This window comes from Scomber japonicus, chromosome 9, assembly GCF_027409825.1.
Source record: "Scomber japonicus isolate fScoJap1 chromosome 9, fScoJap1.pri, whole genome shotgun sequence".
NCBI classification, from domain to species: domain Eukaryota; kingdom Metazoa; phylum Chordata; class Actinopteri; order Scombriformes; family Scombridae; genus Scomber; species Scomber japonicus.
In genome coordinates, this window is record NC_070586.1 from 21,441,719 (window position 1) to 21,461,893 (window position 20,175).

General features: G+C 40.1%; 2 protein-coding genes across 2 annotated transcripts; both read left to right on the forward strand.

The window, feature by feature from the left end:
* The first annotated feature begins 354 nt into the window (after nt 1-354).
* LOC128364489 (eosinophil peroxidase-like) lies at nt 355-4,750 on the forward strand. Its single transcript, XM_053325019.1, has 12 exons — nt 355-421; nt 745-832; nt 1,016-1,191; nt 1,281-1,413; nt 1,599-1,728; nt 1,861-2,067; nt 2,160-2,520; nt 2,975-3,135; nt 3,248-3,506; nt 3,889-4,059; nt 4,193-4,430; nt 4,546-4,750. Exons 1-12 carry the CDS (start codon nt 355-357, stop codon nt 4,748-4,750), a joined length of 2,196 nt encoding a protein of 731 aa, XP_053180994.1.
* Nucleotides 4,751-10,247: 5,497 nt separating this feature from the next.
* Nucleotides 10,248-15,145, forward strand: LOC128364487 (eosinophil peroxidase-like). The gene is made up of 14 exons (XM_053325017.1): nt 10,248-10,314; nt 10,734-10,821; nt 10,958-11,133; nt 11,236-11,368; nt 11,734-11,863; nt 11,999-12,205; nt 12,298-12,658; nt 12,759-12,919; nt 13,032-13,290; nt 13,374-13,544; nt 13,673-13,910; nt 14,013-14,212; nt 14,319-14,351; nt 14,715-15,145. Exons 1-14 carry the CDS (start codon nt 10,248-10,250, stop codon nt 15,143-15,145), a joined length of 2,655 nt encoding a protein of 884 aa, XP_053180992.1.
* The last annotated feature ends 5,030 nt before the right edge of the window (nt 15,146-20,175 follow it).

Below are 20,175 nucleotides of genomic sequence, written 5' to 3' on the forward strand. Positions count from 1 at the left end.
GACAACACTGTGTGTTGAAATGGTGGGCTGCACGGGTCCTTTTAGTTTCCTGCTTAACCACACTTTCTTTACATCTTTTGTAACATGTTGAAAAAAGATGTGCCCCAGGTGTCACCAAGGTGTGTCTCCAGCCTTAGAAAACGCTATATATATAGACGACAAATTCTTGCAAAATGCACCAACTCCTGACGGCAACAGAGGGATCAGACTGGGACTTGCAGGACATCACAGGTACTGTGTTCATGAGCTTAAGCTTAATGTATTATTTAGTTTTTTCAGGTACTTTTCAAAGAAATAAGTATTTAGTATTTAATGAGTTATAATGGAGCTATGTTTGACTTGTTTTTTACAGCGATGAAGTGGTTTCTGTGCTTGATAGCTGCAGGTTTTTACCTGTGTTTTCAAAGCCTTGTGGATGCTGGTGAGTTTTAGTGTTGTTATCTTAGAATCACAGCATATAGCTCTAATTTTATTGTAAATATGATTAATATAATATCCTACTATGATACATTTTATCATTAAGATAAAAATAAAGATAAGATGAGTGTATGAGTTTATATTTTATTCTTTACTTACTGTATAATAAGAATAGTGCTTTGCTTTAATCATTGAATAAACATTGCACACCTGCATACAACACACTTTCATAACTTTAACCAATATAAAGAAACCACTGTGTAACAGAGCTGAATTGAACTTAAGAAAGCAGAAAGTAGATTGAATGAAAATGTCTTTCGCCCTCAGAACCACGTTTAGCCAGAAGTACCATTGAAAAGGCAGTGATGGAAGCCAAGGCTACTGTGGACTCAGCTTATGAGTACTCCAGAAGAGAGTGAGTGTATAAACCTGCTGAACTCAAGTTCTGTAGTTAAACAAAATAAAAGGCACAACTTGAATATATAAAATATATTTTCTGCAAGTAAAGTGTCCTAAATCTGCTCAGCTATCCCAAAAATGAATGAGTGCACCATCAGAAGCAGTGAGCTTATAAATCTGACCTCTCCACACAATACAGGAGCATTGAGCGTGTGAAGCGGAATACAGCGAGTCCTTCAGACATCCTGCGGCTGTTGAAGCAGCCTGTGGGGCCCACTCGTGATGCTGTGCGTGCTGCTGACTACATGGATAATGCTATGAAACTGATCAAGAGGTCTTTGGAAACACGCCACAAACGCTCCATCAATGCCACAGGTGTGTAGACTTCACTGATTCTCTGAATTTTTCATACAACTGGTTTTAAGTCACAGAAAATGAGTTTGTTTTTTGCTTCTGTTAATCAGATCTGATCTCTGAGGAGGATCTGCAAGTCATTGCTGATCTGACAGGCTGTTCTCCCCGACATCGTGTCCCCTCTTGCAAGACAACTCCAGATTTAGACAGGTTTCGCACTGCAAGCAGCGTCTGCAACAACAGGTGAGGCAACAATTAAGCAGCCACTTTAATATTAATGGACCAACCAGGAGATGACAAACATGTCAGAGCCAACATTTAAAAAAAAAAGCTTTTGTCAATAATGTCATATATACATCTTGAATGTTATGTCTGCCAGACAGATAGATTGATAGAGAGAAAGAATCATTCTCTCTTTTCTCTTATAGGGAAAACACCCGCTGGGGATCTGCCAACACACCTTTCACCCGCTGGCTGCCTGCTGAGTACCAGGATAAAATCTCACTGCCCAAAGGCTGGGACCCCGAACGTACAGTCAACAGACACATTCTTCCTTTGGTACTATAGCTACTTCATACTATTCATTTGAATGGCTAGACCAATTCATTAAACAGCTGTTATAACTTCTAAATAATCATGAACTAAAGATGCCATTAGTAGTTGTACTCACCAAGGTACTCATCTCCCTAGGTGAGAGAAGTGTCCAACCGTATTCTTCGTACAGCCAATGCTGATGTGGAAAGCGACCCACTCTACACTCACCTGGTGGTAATCTTCGGCCAATGGACTGACCACGATCTGACCTTCACTCCTCACTCTCCTGTCATCCGCTCTTTCAGTAACGGCATCGACTGTGACAAGAGTTGTGAGCGCACAGAGCCCTGCTTCCCCATCCAGGTCAGTGACACTGTATTACACAAGAAAATACATGAATACATCCACACAAACACAGACTTATGGATACTTAACACTGCTTGTCCTCTGAGCAGATTCCCGAGGGAGACCACCGCTTTGGCCGAAACTCACACGAGTGCATGCCCTTCTTCCGTTCAGCAGCCGGTTGTGGATCTGGCAACACAGGCCACGTTTTTGGGGCGAGCACTATCCGTCAGCAGATGAACTCTCTCACAGCTTTCATTGATGTGGGTCAGGTGTACGGCTCAGACGATGTCAAAGCTCGCTTCCTCCGGGACCTCACCACGGATAAGGGCCTGTTGAGGGTCAACACACAATTCAATGACAGGGGCCGTGAACTTCTGCCCTTCACCAACATGGGAGCCAACATGTGTGCCACCAGGAGCCGCATTACTAATGACGTTAGTGTTGAGGAGGTGCCCTGCTTTCTAGCTGGTGAGTTGCAGTTAATAAGGTGATGTGCAATAAAAAGAGTTTTAAACACACGTGAGTGTAAAATAACTAATCAACTCCAAACAAACCACATTAATAGGAGGTTTGGATGGTGGAGGGCAGTGGTGTGCACAGACCTTTTGAAGGGCAGGGGTGAAAAGAAAAAAAAGGGCACATATAGCGTGTTCTTGCCACTGAATAGAGCACTTTAGCATGCGTTGTTGCCACCCAAGAGGGCAGTTTAGTGTGTTTTGCCAACCAGGAGGGCACTGTAGCACACGTTTTGGCTCCCAAGAGCCAAGAGGGCACTTTAGCAGAATGCTCTCTCTCCCATGTTTCCTGTCGGTCTACTGATAAATAAAGGCGTATATGCCAACAAAATCTTGTTGATTGACTGAAAAATGTAGATTAATTTGGGCATTCATTACTTTTCAGTATTGTCTGTTGTGTCTCCCAGGTGATGAGCGGTCCAATGAGAACATTGCTTTGACTTCTATACACACACTGTTGATGCGTGAGCACAATCGTCTGGCACGAGCTCTGGCCCAACTCAATCCTGGTTGGAATGGAGAGAGACTCTATCAGGAAGCACGCAAGATCATGGGAGGATACTTCCAGGTAAGAGATGAGCTCAACTGCATGAATTGAAGAGATCTTGTGTTATTGGGTGACAGGATGGAGTGGTATGTCCTCACAACTCAGTTGTCATTCTTTATTTTTTGTCTTTCAGGTTATCACTTACAGAGATTACTTACTCCACATTGTTGGTCCAGATGTCGTTGAAAAAAAGCTGTCCACCTACCCTGGTTATAATGAAACCTTGGACCCCAGCATCTCCAATGTTTTTGCCACAGCTGCCTATCGATTTGCTCACCTAATGGTTCAGCCTTTCATGTTCCGTCTTGATGAGCAGTACCGGGAGCACAAAGATTACCCCAGCCCAATGCTGCACAAAGCCTTCTTCACACCATGGAGGATCATCTTTGAAGGTATAGAGAGGATTTCTAGCTCATTAGTATTTCTCTCTCATTGCCAGGAAAGCTGCTCAGGAACATTGCATTGAGTGCCCCTACTGCTTGAATCGTCATTACAACAATTTCAATTTAGTAGAAAAGTCAGTCTGCTGCAATTTAACCCAACAAGCTGCATTGTATAGGGCATTTTTTATGTCTACCATGTAAACAAAAAAAACCCCACTTACATTAAGCCATTGTAAGCCAAGTATCAAACCAGATAGACTATCAATCCAAAAACAATGAACACAATGCTGTAAACTACAATAAGCTGCAGAGTGGGATCATGGTCATAAGCACTAGCAATGTTAAATTACACTGTTAATTTAATATATTGTGACCATCTTTTGTGCCTCAGGTGGTTTGGACCCAATCCTGAGGGGGCTGGTGGGTCGCCAGGCCAAGCTGAACACTCAGGATCACATGATGAATGAAGATCTGAGAGACAGGCTGTTTAAATTCTCCACTGAGTTGGCGCTGGATCTGGCTTCTCTGAACCTGCAGAGAGGCAGGGACCATGGACTGCCTGGTATTCTGATTTAGTCTTTCTATATATTTTCTGTTCTGTATCTCTATAATTATGCCTGCATCTAAGTTTTTACTGGCATTACATATCATATCTTATACATGGTCACATTATCACATTGAGTTTCCTTTTTTAGGTTACAACGAATGGCGCAAGTTCTGTGGGCTGTCGCAACCAAGAAATCGCAAACAGTTGGCTAAAGTTCTGAAAAATAAAACCCTAGCCAAGAACCTGCTGAAGCTTTATAGCCGACCTGACAACATTGATGTGTGGGTGGGAGGAGTTGCAGAGCCTTTTGTCCGTGGAGGAAGAGTGGGACCCCTCTTCGCCTGCCTGATTTCCACTCAGTTCCAGAGGATCCGAGACGGAGACCGGTAATCAGACAGTACATTAGACATTAGACATAGACTATTTTTTACATGCATGTTCTAAAGATGTGGAGTAGCTGTGTTAGCTGCACTTCTAAATGTTAACAAATTTCAATTTCAGACTGTGGTGGGAGAACAGAGGAGTCTTTACTGAAGCCCAGAGAGAGTCCTTGAAGGAGTCGTCACTTGCACGCATCATCTGTGACAACACTGGTATCACAGAAGTTCCAGAGCAGCCCTTTCAATACCGGCCACGAGGGTCCGGTTACACTAAATGTAAGAACCTCCCAGCCTTTGACCTCAGTCCATGGAAGGAGAATAAGTAGTAGATGTCCTGAAATCCTCACTGCAGCAGTATGAGTATCTCACATGACATCCCCAACACACTACTGCTGCAAAACTGCAATGTTTAAAAGCAGCAGCATTATTTGATTGTCATTTTTTTCTTACTTTTTTGTTTCAAATTAAATGATTTACCTAATTCAGTTTACTTAAATGTTTTTAAATGTTATTTAAATGAGAGGGCACATTTTCTGTCACATTTCTGTGATTGATTAAATGTTGGAAAGCTATGTTATTGCTATGATTATTAAGTTATGTGTGAATCTTTCTCAATTTCCTTTAGTTTACGTGTCCCTTTAAAAATGTCTGTAAGAAGTGATTTACTTACATGTATGCATGTCATGATTTTAATAAACATAGAATCAGATTAAGTTAATCCATTGTGAACTTTGCATGGTGTTTGAGTGCTTACAATTTGCATGAGTTTGGAACAATAGATTAAGCGAACATATGATTCTGAGGCATGATTTTACATGCTGCATTTACAGGATTTCACTTGAGGATCTGTGTTTTCTCCCTAAAGGCAGCTGGCACAAAGTAAGACCTTCAGCCTGTGTTATACTTGGTGTCTCATCTCAACGCTAAAACAAACATACTCAACATTAAGAACTGAAATACCTTGAGGGGAAGCAATGAGAGACCTAAAAAACAGACTTTTTAACTCACAAATTCTTTGCAAAATACTGAAAAATATTAAAAGCTCTTCAAAAAAACAACTATGTGATCAGAAATGAGCCTGACTTTAGGAAGAATATAATGTTATACTATTAGGGCTGTCAATCAATTAGAATATTTAATCATGATTAATCACGATTGTCATGAGTTAACTCACGATTAATCGCAAATTAATTGCACATTTTATTCTTTTCTAAATGTACTTTAAAGGGATATTTGTTTGAATTTCTTTGTTTTTAATACTCTTGTTAACATGGCAGTGGATACATATGCTTGCTTTATGCAAATGTATGTTTATTATTATTGAAACAATCCAGAACAATGAAATACTGCATGCTTCAAAAATCTGCTGTCAGTTATGATATCAGTTAGGAACTAGTTACATTCACTCAGCCTGCTAAATGATTCATATTTTCAGTTAGCAATCTGCACCAGACTGCATGCTCTGTTTGTTACAGTCATCCAACACATCAGGTGAATGTAACCAGGTGATATGTCACCTGAATGTCATTGAAGTCAATTTAGCTATATTTTGAGGGTGATGCGTAACACTTAAACCAGTTACTTTTTCTATAGTGGTTGTATAAATGTAGGACCTGAGTGAACTGATCACTAAATCTTTTTTGTGTTATATTTAGAGTGACATACAAGGAGCCACAGTGTGCTTGTCTGCTGTCATGTTATCACGTCTGATCATCTGTAATTTCTACTTCAACAGTGCCAGGTGAAGAAATGTTATAGGTACAGATGATCACTGTTGTAGAAAATGTCTACAACAGTGGCGCCTTCCGTCCCAGACGATTATTCGAAATTTTCTACTGCTGGTGTAGAATGAAATAGAGACTGCTGTACATACAAATCAGTTCTTTTTCAGGTTTCAGGCATTTTGTCAGGTTACATTTGATAGATAGATAGATAGATCGGATAGATAGATACATCTTTATTGCACAATCATACCAAGTACAATAGTACAACGAAATTGGAAACAAGTGCAAACAAGCAAGTTCAAACAATCACATATATAAATTAAAATAAATCCAAAAGTAGCAGTGCATAAAAAGTGCAATAGAGATGAGTCATCAAATGTTTGCATTTAGTATTGTTATTGCCCTGTTAAAAAAACTCTCAGTCTGTTTGTCCGTGATTTTAAAGCCCTGAATCTTCTGCCAGAGGGCAGCAGCTCAAACACATGGTGTCCTGGGTGTGTGCTATCTTTCAAGATGCTGCTTGCCCCCTTAAGACAGCGAGTGTTGTAGAGGTCCTCCAGGGAGGGGAGAGGGTGGCCAATGATTTTTTGGGCAGTTTTGATGACCCTTTGAAGTGCCTTCCTGTGTGTGCTGTGGTGCAGCTGGCGAACCACAAAGAGATACAGTAGGTAAGCACACTCTCAGTGGAACAGCAGTAGAAAACTGTCAGCAGCTACCTCTTTAAGTTGACATTTCTGATGACCCTAAGAAAGTAGAGGCGTTGTTGGGCCTTCTTCACAACCTCCAAGGTGTTGATGCTCCATTTGAGGTCTGCATCTATGTGCACACCGAGGTATTTATAGCTGGGTACCCTCTCCACGACCTCCCCGTTGATGTAGATGGACTGAAGAACGGGCTTCCTCCTTCTGTAATCCACGATCAGTTCTTTGGTTTTTGAGGTGTATAAGTCACACATATTACTGCATTTGATGTATTTGGTATTAAGCAGTGTAAGGTTTGATTGTCAGGATAAAGATTTATTTATAGATTTTATTACAGATTAGGAAATTAAGGTTTATTTATTTATTCTGCACTTTATTTGGTCAATCAATATAATAACGTATTTTCTCACTGGTTCATGATGTGTTGATGAAATTGGAATTGTTATAAAATCATTCCATTTAAGATGAAGACCACTACTCTCTCTAGATAAAGGAATTAATTTGTTGATTAATTCATCAATGCGGTCCTTCAAAAGAGTACCAATGATCTTTTGTCTTTCAAAGAATGCTTCCTAGGCTATACTAACTTTCAGAACTCTTTGTCTGGTGTTCTTCTGGTTTTTGTTTTGTTCTTCTTTTGTTTATTGTTTTGACTTGCTTGCGCCATGGCTACTGATGGCTTGTTACATTTTGGGCATTGTCTTTTTCATTTTCCCTGAAAGATAAAATCTCCAGAAGTGATTTCGCAACTGAAAGAATGTGGTACCATGTACAAAATGCCAAAGTGAGACCGCAATAAAGATTGGTTTACAGCAGGAAGAGGAAACTTATAAATTATTTTGCTTTAATGTGAAAGCTGAAATTCCAAAAAACAAAAACCAGGAAGTCTTCCTTTATAATTGTTTTTAAGTTGTGCTGACAACCATGTCTTCACGTAATATAATCGTATGAACTTTTTCTTTACTACATTTCAGATTTATTGGTTAGTGTTGCCTCAGGATTGATTTCAAGATTATTTTGGTTTTAAATGCCTTATTGGTTTTCATCCCTACCTTGTGAAATCATTTAAAATTATTGTCCAAATCATTGTTGACCCCTATACTCATCTAAATATTTAAGGTTTTCTTTCACCCACTATGATGCCAAATTGTGGAATTTACTTCCAACTGACCTGACAGCTGTCAATACTTTAAAAATATACCTGTTAAAATGACCTGTTACTTTGTTAATTCACACTTGTGAGTCTCTTTTGTACAATAAATGTACGTTCAATGTTGTGCACCAATTTTTCAACAGTGATTTTGAAGTTTTACATAGATAAAGCTTATTATTTTAGTATTGTTGTTGACATATTTGAAGATCATGGTTAAATGACATGTTACTTTTCTATCTTCATGTCCCTTTAAACCATATTTTTGTGGGTGATCTTCTGTAAAGGTCAAAATAAATTGAAGACTTCAGAAAGGCTAGCTGCAGATTTGAGTAAAATTACATTTTTATTATTATGGGAAATAAATACTGTATATAAAGCATTATTACACAACGTCAGGGTTGAACATATAACATACAACATTTCCAATAAACAAGGCGCCTTTTCGTTGGTGCTGGAATCATTTTACTTGTCATATGTCAGAAATGTTTTCTGAGGTCACGCAATGCGGCTTTTTTGTTTTTTCATGCGCTGACAGACGCACTGTCGTCAAACCTGTTTCCTCTCCGGGAAGCTGCAGCCGGGACGCCTGCGTTTCAGACATAGTTGGGCAGCGTTACGGTTTGTTTGGCATCCTTAAAGCATAACGCTCATAAATTAATGCAATATTTCAACCCGCTTCGATGGTTCTCAGCCTCATAAACAGGCTGTGGGTTGGAGATTGAGAAGGGGGGTTATCATCCATTGGTAAAATGGAGATTACTTTCTCACCATTTACCTACATTATTACTGATGTTTGTATAGCCTACACAATATTCGTAACACATGAAAAAGTCCCATTCAATTTTCAGTGGAAAAAAGTACCATATTTAAAATAATACAGAAAATAGTTTATTAAAAATATATAAATAGCGAAATAACACATGGTCACAGAATTTACCATTCACCTTAAATACGCCTACAACTAAATTGCATTCTCAATTACATAATGATGAATGGCCTGTTTACTCCGGATTACATTTGTTTGCAACGTGCATGAAGACATTTCTGCCGTTTATTTTATTGCTTTTTTCAAATGCTGGGTTTTAATGCAATTTCTAAATGTAGGCTATGAATTGCACAAAAATTGGAATAACCAAAGCCAGAATGATCAAATTTTTTTTAGGAGAAATATGGAAATGCAGAATATGACGAAAAAGTCACGAGTCCATAATAAATCACTTAAATAACCTGTGTGATATATAGGCTAGAATAACTGAAAATGAAAAGGCGAAAATCACAACACAAAAATGTTTTTGCTATTATTAAAAATACATATTGTCTTCAGTTAACCAAAATGCTCTTCAGGTATTCCAGTTTATTCTTCTGCATGATCTTTGATATCTCTTTAGATTTAAATAATGAAATAATTCCTCCGCATTCATACTAGACTAGGGAGAAGCATTTTATTAAGGTAAAAACCGGAAACTCAAATGTACCAGCCTCAGTATTGTTTGTAAAGGTCCACAGGTATGGAACAATCTTGATAAAGACTTGCAAACATCTATACTTGTTTTAAAAATAGACTAAGGAGACACCTGTTGTCAAAATACTCTTGATTCTGATATGGTAATCTTTTTCTTTTTTTCTTGGATTGCCGGTGACGTGACCACTTGGACCTTGTTAGGAGTAGGGCTTAAATTAGGTTAGCCTTAGGTTAGGGATTTCTTGTATGTGTGTATATGGTTGAGAGTGCTATTTGTATTTGTATGTGTATGTATTTTCCTTCTTGTGCCTGGGCTTTTTAAGCTTCCTAGGGTGTCCCATGTCACACAAAAATGAATAGGTGTGTACATGGTTTTAATTGAGGTGTGAATAAAGAAAAGAAAGAAAAGAAAGAAAAACAATTTGATTTTTCCCAGGTTCACCTCAGTTTCCGCGTGTCAAGTTTCTGAAAAGACATAAGGAACTAGGAAGAAAAAAAATGAATTCATTGTATAGGAAACAAATTCCTATTAACACACGTCACTTTTAACGACGCCTCACCTCTTTATAAACGCTGCAAGGTGACTGAGAGCGGCATCTTCCTTTGACTGCAGCTGGAAGTTAAACTTGGAGCCACAAGGACGTCAGCTACTTCTGTCACAGGTATGTTTTTTGGATGATATTTTCAAGGATTTGTTTATAATACAATTCAGAATAAACTAGATTTATATGGCTGCTAAATTATTTAAAGAGTGACGTGACTATAAATGTCTTTTTTGCAGAGATGAATCGGTTTCTGTGCCTGCTGGCTGCAGGTCTTTACCTGTGTCTGCAGAGCCAGGCAAACGCTGGTGAGTTACCTTTCTCCTCTTACTTTAAATACTTATGAATAGATTTAAATGCATTACTTAAAAAAATCTAATAATCTCATCCTACAATCTTATTTTTTGTAATGAACTGGTCAGTTCATAGAGAAATGCAGAAATTGATTACAATCAACAGAAATGTAATGGTTTTATTTACGTTGCTGTACTTCTTTTTTCAGAAGTCACGTTCTTCTTCTTCTTCTTCTTCTTATTATTATTATCATTATTATTATTATTGCCCTAAATCTAATAGCACTGATTTTGCCACAGACCACGGGCTTTGTACCTTAATCATGTCTTAATTTGGCTTTTTCTCACGTCACTGCAGTGACCAAAAAACATCAGTATTAAGAGTGAGTCAGACATTAAATCAAAATTATTATTTGTTTTTTTCTTTATTTCAGAATATCAATTGAGCAGGGGTGAAATTGAAAGGGCGGTGATCGCAGCCAAGGCCAATGTGGACTCAGCTTATGAATATTCTAGGCGGGAGTGAGTATACAAATCTGCTGAAATTAAGTTTTACATCGATTAGAAGAAAAATGGCACAACATAGATTTATAAAATGTGTATTATTCTGAATGCATGAGCAGTGGGCTTATAAATCTGACCTCTCCACACAATACAGGAGCATTGAGCGTGTGAAGCGGAATACAGCGAGTCCTTCAGACATCCTGCGGCTTTTGAAGCAGCCTGTGGGCCCTACTCGTGACGCTGTGCGTGCTGCTGACTACATGTATAACACCATGGAACTACTCAAGTTGTCTCACGGAAGACGCCACAAACGCTCCATCAATGCCACAGGTGTGTATTTAGTTCTTTGAAATGTAATAACAGGTATGTGCCAATTGCTCATGACCTTTTAAGTCACAGAAAATTAGTTTGTTTTTTGCTTCTGTTAATCAGACCTGATCTCTGAGGAGGATCTGCAAGTCATTGCTGATCTGACAGGCTGTTCTCCCCGACATCGTGTCCCCTCTTGCAAGAGAACTCCAGATCTAGACAGGTTTCGCACTGCAAGCAGCGTCTGCAACAACAGGTGAGGCAACAATTAAGCAGCCACGAGTAACACTTTCACTGACAGCTTCATTTTCTGGCCCTGGAGTCAAATGTATTCTGTGTCCCGTTCCTCCTCTCAGTTTACAAATAGGCTACTGTAAAAACTGAAAATAGGTGTGGCCATTTGGAACAATACTAAAACTACAATCTCTGTGGTTATGATAAAAGCTTGGTACTATGTGACGTCCGTGATTTGAGACTTTTCATTGCATGTTGTCCCTTTCTTATTTAAAAAAAAATCCTGCATTTGCTTTTAGTCAGTAAAAACAATTGAATAAGTGCAAAATGCTAAGTAATCTTAGAAAATAGAGAAAATAAGAATGTAATGACTTTTTTCTCTTATAGGGAAAACACCCGCTGGGGATCTGCCAACACACCTTTCACCCGCTGGCTGCCTGCTGAGTACCAGGATAAAATCTCACTGCCCAAAGGCTGGGACCCCGAACGTAAAGTCAACAGACACATTCTGCCTTTGGTACTATAGCTACTTCATACTATTCATTTGAATGGCTACACCAATTCATTAAACAACTGTTATAACCGCCTCATCTAAATAACCATGAACTAAAGATGCCATTAGTAGTACTCACCAAGGTACTCATCTCCCTAGGTGAGAGAAGTATCCAACCGTATTCTTCGTACAGCCAATGCTGATGTGGAAAGCGACCCACTCTACACTCACCTGGTGGTCATCTTCGGCCAATGGACTGACCACGATCTGACCTTCACTCCTCACTCTCCTGTCATCCGCTCTTTCAGTAACGGCATCGACTGTGACAAGAGTTGTGAGCGCACAGAGCCCTGCTTCCCCATCCAGGTCAGTGACACTGTATTACACAAGAAAATACATGAATACATCCACACAAACACAGACTTATGGATACTTAACACTGCTTGTCCTCTGAACAGATTCCCAAGGGAGACCCCCGCTTTAGCCGAAACTCACACGAGTGCATGCCCTTCTTCCGTTCAACAGCCGGTTGTGGATCTGGCAACACAGGCCATCTTTTTGGGGCGAGCACTACCCGTCAGCAGATGAACTCTCTCACGTCTTTCATTGATGTGGGTCAGGTGTACGGCTCAGAGGATGTCAAAGCTCGCTTCCTCCGGGACCTCACCACAGATAAGGGTCTGTTGAGGGTCAACACACGATTCAATGACAGCGGCCGTGAACTTCTGCCCTTCACCAACATGGGAGCCAACATGTGTCGAAGCCGTGCACGCATTACCAAGGACGTTGATGCCGAAGAGGTGCCCTGCTTTCTAGCTGGTGAGTTGCAGATTATTTCAAGACTCATTCAAAGCATTGCAAAGAGTTTAGGGTTAGGGTTAGGGTTTTTCCTAATTTAAATTTTGATGTAACTTTTAAGGTGATGAGCGGTCCAATGAAAACATTGGTCTGACCTCTTTACACACGCTGTTGATGCGTGAGCACAATCGTCTGGCACGTGCTCTGGCCGAAATCAATCCCCACTGGAATGGAGAGAGACTCTATCAGGAAGCACGCAAGATCATGGGAGGATACTTCCAGGTAAGAGATGAGCTCAACTGCATGAATTGAAGAGATCTTGTGTTATTGGGTGACAGGATGGAGTGGTATGTCCTCACAACTCAGCTGTCATTCTTTCTTTTTTGTCTCTCAGGTTCTCACTTACAGAGATTACTTACTCCACATTGTTGGTCCAGACTTCATTGCAAGCCAGTTGTCCACCTACCCTGGTTATAATGAAACCTTGGACTCTAGCATCTCCAATGTGTTCGCCACAGCTGCCTATAGATTTGCTCACCTGATGGTTCAGCCTTTAATGTTCCGTCTTGATGAGAAGTACCGGGAGCACAGAGATTACCCCAGCCCAATGCTGCACAAAGCCTTCTTCGCACCATGGAGGATCATCTTTGAAGGTACGGAAGAGGTATTTTACTTGTTTGTTCTGCCCTTTATGGAGAATTAACAAAACTGATCCAAAAAATATTGTGCTTCTTAGGTGGTTTGGACCCAATCCTGAGGGGGCTGGTGGGTCGCCAGGCCAAGCTGAACACTCAGGATCATATGATGAATGAAGATCTGAGAGACAGGCTGTTTAAATTCTCCACTGAGTTGGCACTGGATCTGGCTGCCCTGAATCTGCAGAGAGGCAGGGACCATGGACTGCCTGGTATTAATTTAGTCTTCATACAAATATGCATTCTTTGTGTCTAGAATGAATGCTAACATACCTAAGCATTACATATTATACATTATTTCCAGCATTGCAATATTGTCACACCATGCCCCTTTTCTTAGGCTACAACAAATGGCGTAGGTTCTGCGGACTGTCAGAACCAAGAAATCTGGAAGAGCTGGCTGAGGTGTTGAACAACACTCAACTGGCAAAGAACCTGCTGGATCTCTATGGGCGACCTGACAACATTGATGTGTGGCTGGGAGGAGTTGCAGAGCCTTTTGTCCGTGGAGGAAGAGTGGGACCCCTGTTTGCCTGCCTGATTTCCACTCAGTTCCAGAGGATCCGAGAGGGAGACCGGTAATCAGACAGGAAATTTCATACCTGGCATAGCTAATGATGTGCAGACATTTGTATTAGCTACACTTTTACATTCAGACATTAACAAAATGTCCTTTTCAGACTTTGGTGGGAGAACGATGGAGTCTTCACTGAAACCCAGAGAGAGTCTCTGAGGGATACATCACTTGCCCGCATCATCTGTGACAACACTGGTATCACTGAAGTACCAGAAAGACCCTTCCAATACCGGCCCCGCGGATCTGGTTACACCCAGTGCAAGAACATCCCTGCCTTTGACCTCAGCCCATGGAAAGAAGATGGTGAATTGATGCTCTGAAATCTTTTCTGACATTTCTAAACAAAAGCATTCAATGCCAAGATTTGAGTATTTTGGAATAACTGATTTTGTCTTTTTATTAGCTGTAGGTCAAAAGTCAGGTGGAGCCCAGGGGCCACCAGGTAAATCCAGCACTTCCTCTATTATTACCCATAATTGTGATATCATTATTTCAATCAGGAGAGACCAGAGAATGAAGTAAAATAATGTTTATTATCTATAACGAGCTATTGGTTAGACTTGACCAGGTGATGTGAACAGCTGATGTGTCAATTGATGCTCCAGAAATAACAGCAAGGAAAATATGAGCTTTGACAGAGATCAGTATGAGCTGTGACAAGGATCAGGATGACTATAGAATGAGAAATAAATAATCCTGTCTGAACTTTCGCTAAGCTTCATAAAGTTGTAATTTCAAAATACTGCCATGGGAACATTTTAGTGGTATAATTTAATTAATGTCTTTTTAAACACAGGACCAAGAGGACCTCGAGGGCCCCGAGGTCTGACAGGCCCCGCTGGACCTCCTGGCAGTGTGGACAAAGTGGCCTTCTCTGTACGACTGGGCAACAACTTCCCCAAAGCTGGCACTCCCATCATCTTCCGTGATGTCATCTACAACGGACAGGACAGCTATGACATCAAGACTGGGTTTTTTATCTGTGAGCATCCAGGCGTCTATGAATTTCAGTTCCACTGTACGATCTATCAGAATGCTGCCAGTGTAGATCTGATGCGTAACGGATATCTGGTTCTGCACTCGTTCACCACCCGGCAGAGCGGTTACATCACAGCTAGTGGCAGCACGTACATAAAGCTAGAGAAGGGAGACAAGGTCTGGCTGGTGGCTAACCATGGTGGAAATGGTCTGACCAGAGACAGCTTCTTCTCAGGTCACCTGCTGTTCACTGAGTAGCGGAGCATTATTGAGACCACTGCTGCTGACCCACACAGCATCACCAACACACTGCAAAAAATATCTGTTTTCACAAGTTACTTAGTGTAAAATGCAGCCTTGAAGTTTTCTATGAAACCTTTAATTTTCGCTAAGAGATTGAAATAAAAATCACTTCTTTCCAGTGCATTTTTCCTGCACTGCACTAGTATGGAAGTCTTGGAGAACACATTCTCAGTTATTCTAACTGGACTTCATCTAAGCAGAGCTAGACTCACAGTTAGTTATCTGGCATCAGTCTCTATTGAGAATTATGAATTGTGAAGTTGTTACACTTTAAAGGGTTAAGTGAACTAACATAGAGAGTCGTAGTTGCAATGAAAGACAAACTAATTTAATATCATAATAATATAATAATATATTAGAATGGATATTTTTTGCAGTGAACCTTGTTGACCAAAAAGCACAATGTTTGAAGCCCTGTGGCATTATTTGACTATATGGAAGATTTGCACTGAATGAAGGCCTTATTATTATAATGCACTGAAAACCGCTCGGTACCTTGTATAATACGAAAGAAAGGGCCATGTTTAAATTATTTGCTTAGCTACTGAAAATCAGTGTGATACATCTGAGTACTACATATGACTGTGTGAGATTTTCTCCTCTTATCATAAATTAATCATTGTTTTGTCTTTTTAAATTATCTTCATCTCTCTTCTTTAACAGTTGTACTTTTAAAAAATCCTATGTCTGGTAAATGAATGTAAAATAGCAGGGAACCTTGAAGCAATCTAAAGTTGCATTTGAAAAATGATTTGTTTGGAAAACATTTGTGTTTGACCAACGTATAAGTGTAAGACCTTGTGTCATTTTCAGTAGATATCAATAAATTATTGGTGTGGAAATTAATCCTCTGTGTCATTGTTTCACATTCACGATGATTACTGCAAGCTATGTCACAGTAGCAGTTGTAGATGTATGATGACACACAACATCTGTGTGCAGACTCAACCAGTAGATGGCACTGACACACAATTTTATGAAGACAGCGAAGCAGACAGAAGCACAACTTGTGGTTTGAATGAATCTCAGTTACAGCTCTGCATACTTTATGTATATCTGGTTGTCAAGCTGCTCTGGTGATTTAGAATCTAAATGTGCGATACATTAAGTTTAATGCTTGTACTGAACACATGCACTCGTACAGTTTGAAATAGTTGATTCACTGATAAGTGCTTTGAGCTAAATTTAGAGCAGATTCATGGTGTGACAATATTGCAATTAAATAACCTTGTTTCCCCTCCCCGCTGAAAGTCTTGTCTGTAGTTGTTGAGTTATTTTTACTCTTTAGGAGTGTGAGACACTTTCTGTGAAGCATATTTTGTTAGGATCAAATCATACAAACAAAAAACATCCATGAAATATCACAAGTGTGTTCAAAATTTGTAGTGTTTTAACAAAATATTTTTCTTAAATATATATATATATATTTTTTAAAACATCATAACCTCAGTCAGAGACGCAACCTTCTATAATCTGTGGTCAGGATTTACAGTTTTAGTTGTTTTAGTTGTGGACTACCCTGTTACTATGAGACAGGATACAATATGAGATATTAGACAAGACATCCTCTTATAAAACATTTTCCATAGAGGAACAAATGTTGGTTTGTCAACCTCCCCCCCAGTCATAAATGCAAACTATGGACAGAGTCATTGTATTGAAAGCCAGGATGTGCTTCACTGTGATATCTGGAAAAGTGCTGAACAGATCTTTTTCACAAAAGGTTTTCTTTTTTAAACATGACAGGAAACCCTCAGGTGTAATTAGTAATATTAATTAATGGTGGTTTCATTGCATTTATGTGTTGGACAGTATCAGCTTTCCTGTAATGGTCAAAATATCTGCAGTGAACGTGAAAATTGAATTGTTGAGAGTGATTCGAAGTTTGAAGTAATGTGCTGAGCAATCTTCTTCTCAACATAATAGAAGATTTTTTGAGCCTCTTGGGTATTTGAAGTTCATCTTTCTAAAAATCATATGAGTTTTTTCTTCAAGAAAATAGTTTAGTCCATCTCCAAATCTCAACTGGCTTTGTGCAGAGATGCATCCACATGTTTGTTATAAGTTCAGCAGATGATGGTTTTTGGTATTAAGAAATGAGGCTAAGGGCAGTCGATCCGCTTTAATTGCGGATGCCGACACTCCCCTGGGATCTGCATCTTTGCCTAAATAAGTAAACAACAAAAAACCCGAGCGTAATATATGGCGATCGATAGGAGACGTGGTGGGTCGCATTAGCTCTGTTGTTTTCTCCACGGTGGAGAGGAGGGACGGGAACCAGCTGCTGCGTCTCCAGCACCCCCCTTACTACACACACACTTACACACGCACGCACGCATCCGCGCACGCGCGCGCGCACACACACACACACACACACACACACACACACACACACACACATCTCCTGACCTCCATGGACACAGTGCCACAGAGTGTGGCTCCGGGTGTCCCATGGGAGCAGGGGAATGCTGGAGAGGACGAGCGGCACACGATACCCCATTGTTTGGTTTAGCAGTCACTGATTCCCCCCTTCACTTCCACCACCATCCCACCCCTTTTCCCCCCGCCTCCCTAAAAACACACGGACTGAGCCTCTCAGCGGGTTAAATTGATTAGAAAGACGTTTGTGATTTGACTAATCTCCCATTTTCGCCCCGGCTCCCCGCTTCACCAAATTAGAAAAGCCACACACATCTCAAACGGCGAGTCTTGGGGGTTGTGATAGGCTAATCACGGCCGAGCCTCCAGCACCTGTGGGGCTGAAGTGAAGACACAAAGTTGGTCCGCAGTGAGGGCGACATTAAATCAGCTGCTGCAAAACATGAATATGATTGGAGGATTTTCAGTTTGGCTGCACGCGCTCTTTCATTTTTATTTATCTATTTATTTTACTTTATTTTATTTTTATTTTATTTTTATTTTTAATTTTTTTTTTTTTACATCAAATAGATCTAAGCTGTGTTTGACAATAGAGTAGGCTACACACCATTGCAGATTTAATATTCAAAATCCACAACAATAAACAGATACCAGACTAATATCGATTACAGCAATACAAATGGCTAATTTTAACTAAGATAAACCCATTAAAAGCTTAATGAATGTGATTAAACGTCTCTATTTTGCAACAAAGATATATAGTAAATAAATATTTTATAAAATGTAACACATGAACAGCTTTACTTCTTAATGAAACTAAACATTCTCATGTGATGAGCCAGCTGGACTCGTCGTGTCTGCTGAAAGTGTGTTTGATGACTCAGATGATTTCTGATGTCAGGCTGAGGCAATGCATTGCTCAGATTAAATGCGTGTTGAACATTACATAATGGCTAAGTAAATCAAATCTAAAGTTTTAAATTAATAGTTTTCAATGTGTCACCTTTTGTGTGCAGAGGAAACCGCAGAAGCTTTAGTTTCCTTCATATATATTCAACCACTCTGCATCGATTACCTGAGTTTTAAGGAAAGACCCCGAAAGCAGTCTTCTGTTTGTTCATGTGCTGCTGCATGGCACGGTCAGAGATCCAATAAATCATACAAGCAACATTTAAAGAGAGCATTTCCCTGCATTTCAAAATGTCCACCTGGAGGTTGTATAACGAGTGCAGGAATTTAATGAAAGCGCGCATGTGTGTGTCATCATGTATAGATTTTTCATGGTTTTTGGGCTAAGTGGAGCTGTCAGTCATGTGTGAGGGTGTAAGGGACACAGCGACCGGACGGAGACTCGGCAGCAGGATTCCCTAAGACTGCTCTCATAATTGGGGGAACATCTGACTTTGTCCCGCGCTGGCAGATGGTGGGTTGAGGCGGGATCCAAGGGGGGAGATTTACATTCATTGTCCGGGCGCACAAACTCCACACAGAGACAATAGTCTCGGTAAGGGGCAAGGAACCAGGCTTGAAAAAAACTTTCCTTTTCAACACCAGACGAAAAGGAGCGGAAATTAATTTTTGGTACTGAAAACATGCTTCAAAGCGTGATATTGTTTTGTTTGGATGTGTCTACAGCAAACGGACCGATTTTCACTCGAAATTATAAAAACAAAAATATAATTAGGCTAAGGCTAATATACAAATAAAGAGTAATTTACATGTGGAGAAAAACAAGAGGAGAGCAGAAGACTGTTTCTGGACTTCCTTACATCATCGAGACCAAATGACTTTACAATAAATTGTAAAAAAAAATAAAAACATCTAAATCTGCAGCTAAGCAAACTTTAAAGACTAAATGCACAATTCTGTTTTATTTCAACACATTATGTATGAACTGCTTGTCATATAACCTTTGAGGAAGCATGTTTTTTTTCATCCTCGACGTTATTATGTCATGACAGAGACAGGTTGTTGTACTGATTAAGAACTAATTTTGGGCTCTGTCAGGCTGCGCTCCAAACGCCAATCAGAGCGCAGCGCTGTCCGCTGCTGGCGGAGATTGATGGACCAACCAGACGGCCATTGTTGAGGCTGACAGTGATGCGATGCCTCCTCAGCAGAATCACTGCGTTCAAAGGAGCAGACGGTCGAGCTGCTGAATACGCGCCTGTCGAGAGCGCACTTGTGTTCAGTTTTGACTTGAATTAATAGACCAAACAGGATTTGCTGTACAGACTATTCAGGGCAGTATAGTGGCCCAGTTTATGCAGAAATATTCAAACCCATATGTTGACAGGTGGCTTTCATTAAATACACAAGAGATAAACAATAGGCTTGTAGGCCCTATATAAAAATGTGGGAATAAAAAGTAAGATTTTTGCGATACATAAGCAATTTCCTGCTGTAATAGACCTAAATGTTGTGATATCCCGATGTTATTTTCCTGGTCGAACTTTATGTGTGAAAAGTTTGCTGGGAGCGTCACTGGTTGGATGCTGAATCTGGCAGAAGTCCAAACAACGGATGCACTTTACACCAATGAGAGCATCCATTTCAACAATCGGTCCCCCATATGGCTCTAAGGCCCCTCCTCCACTCTCTATCCC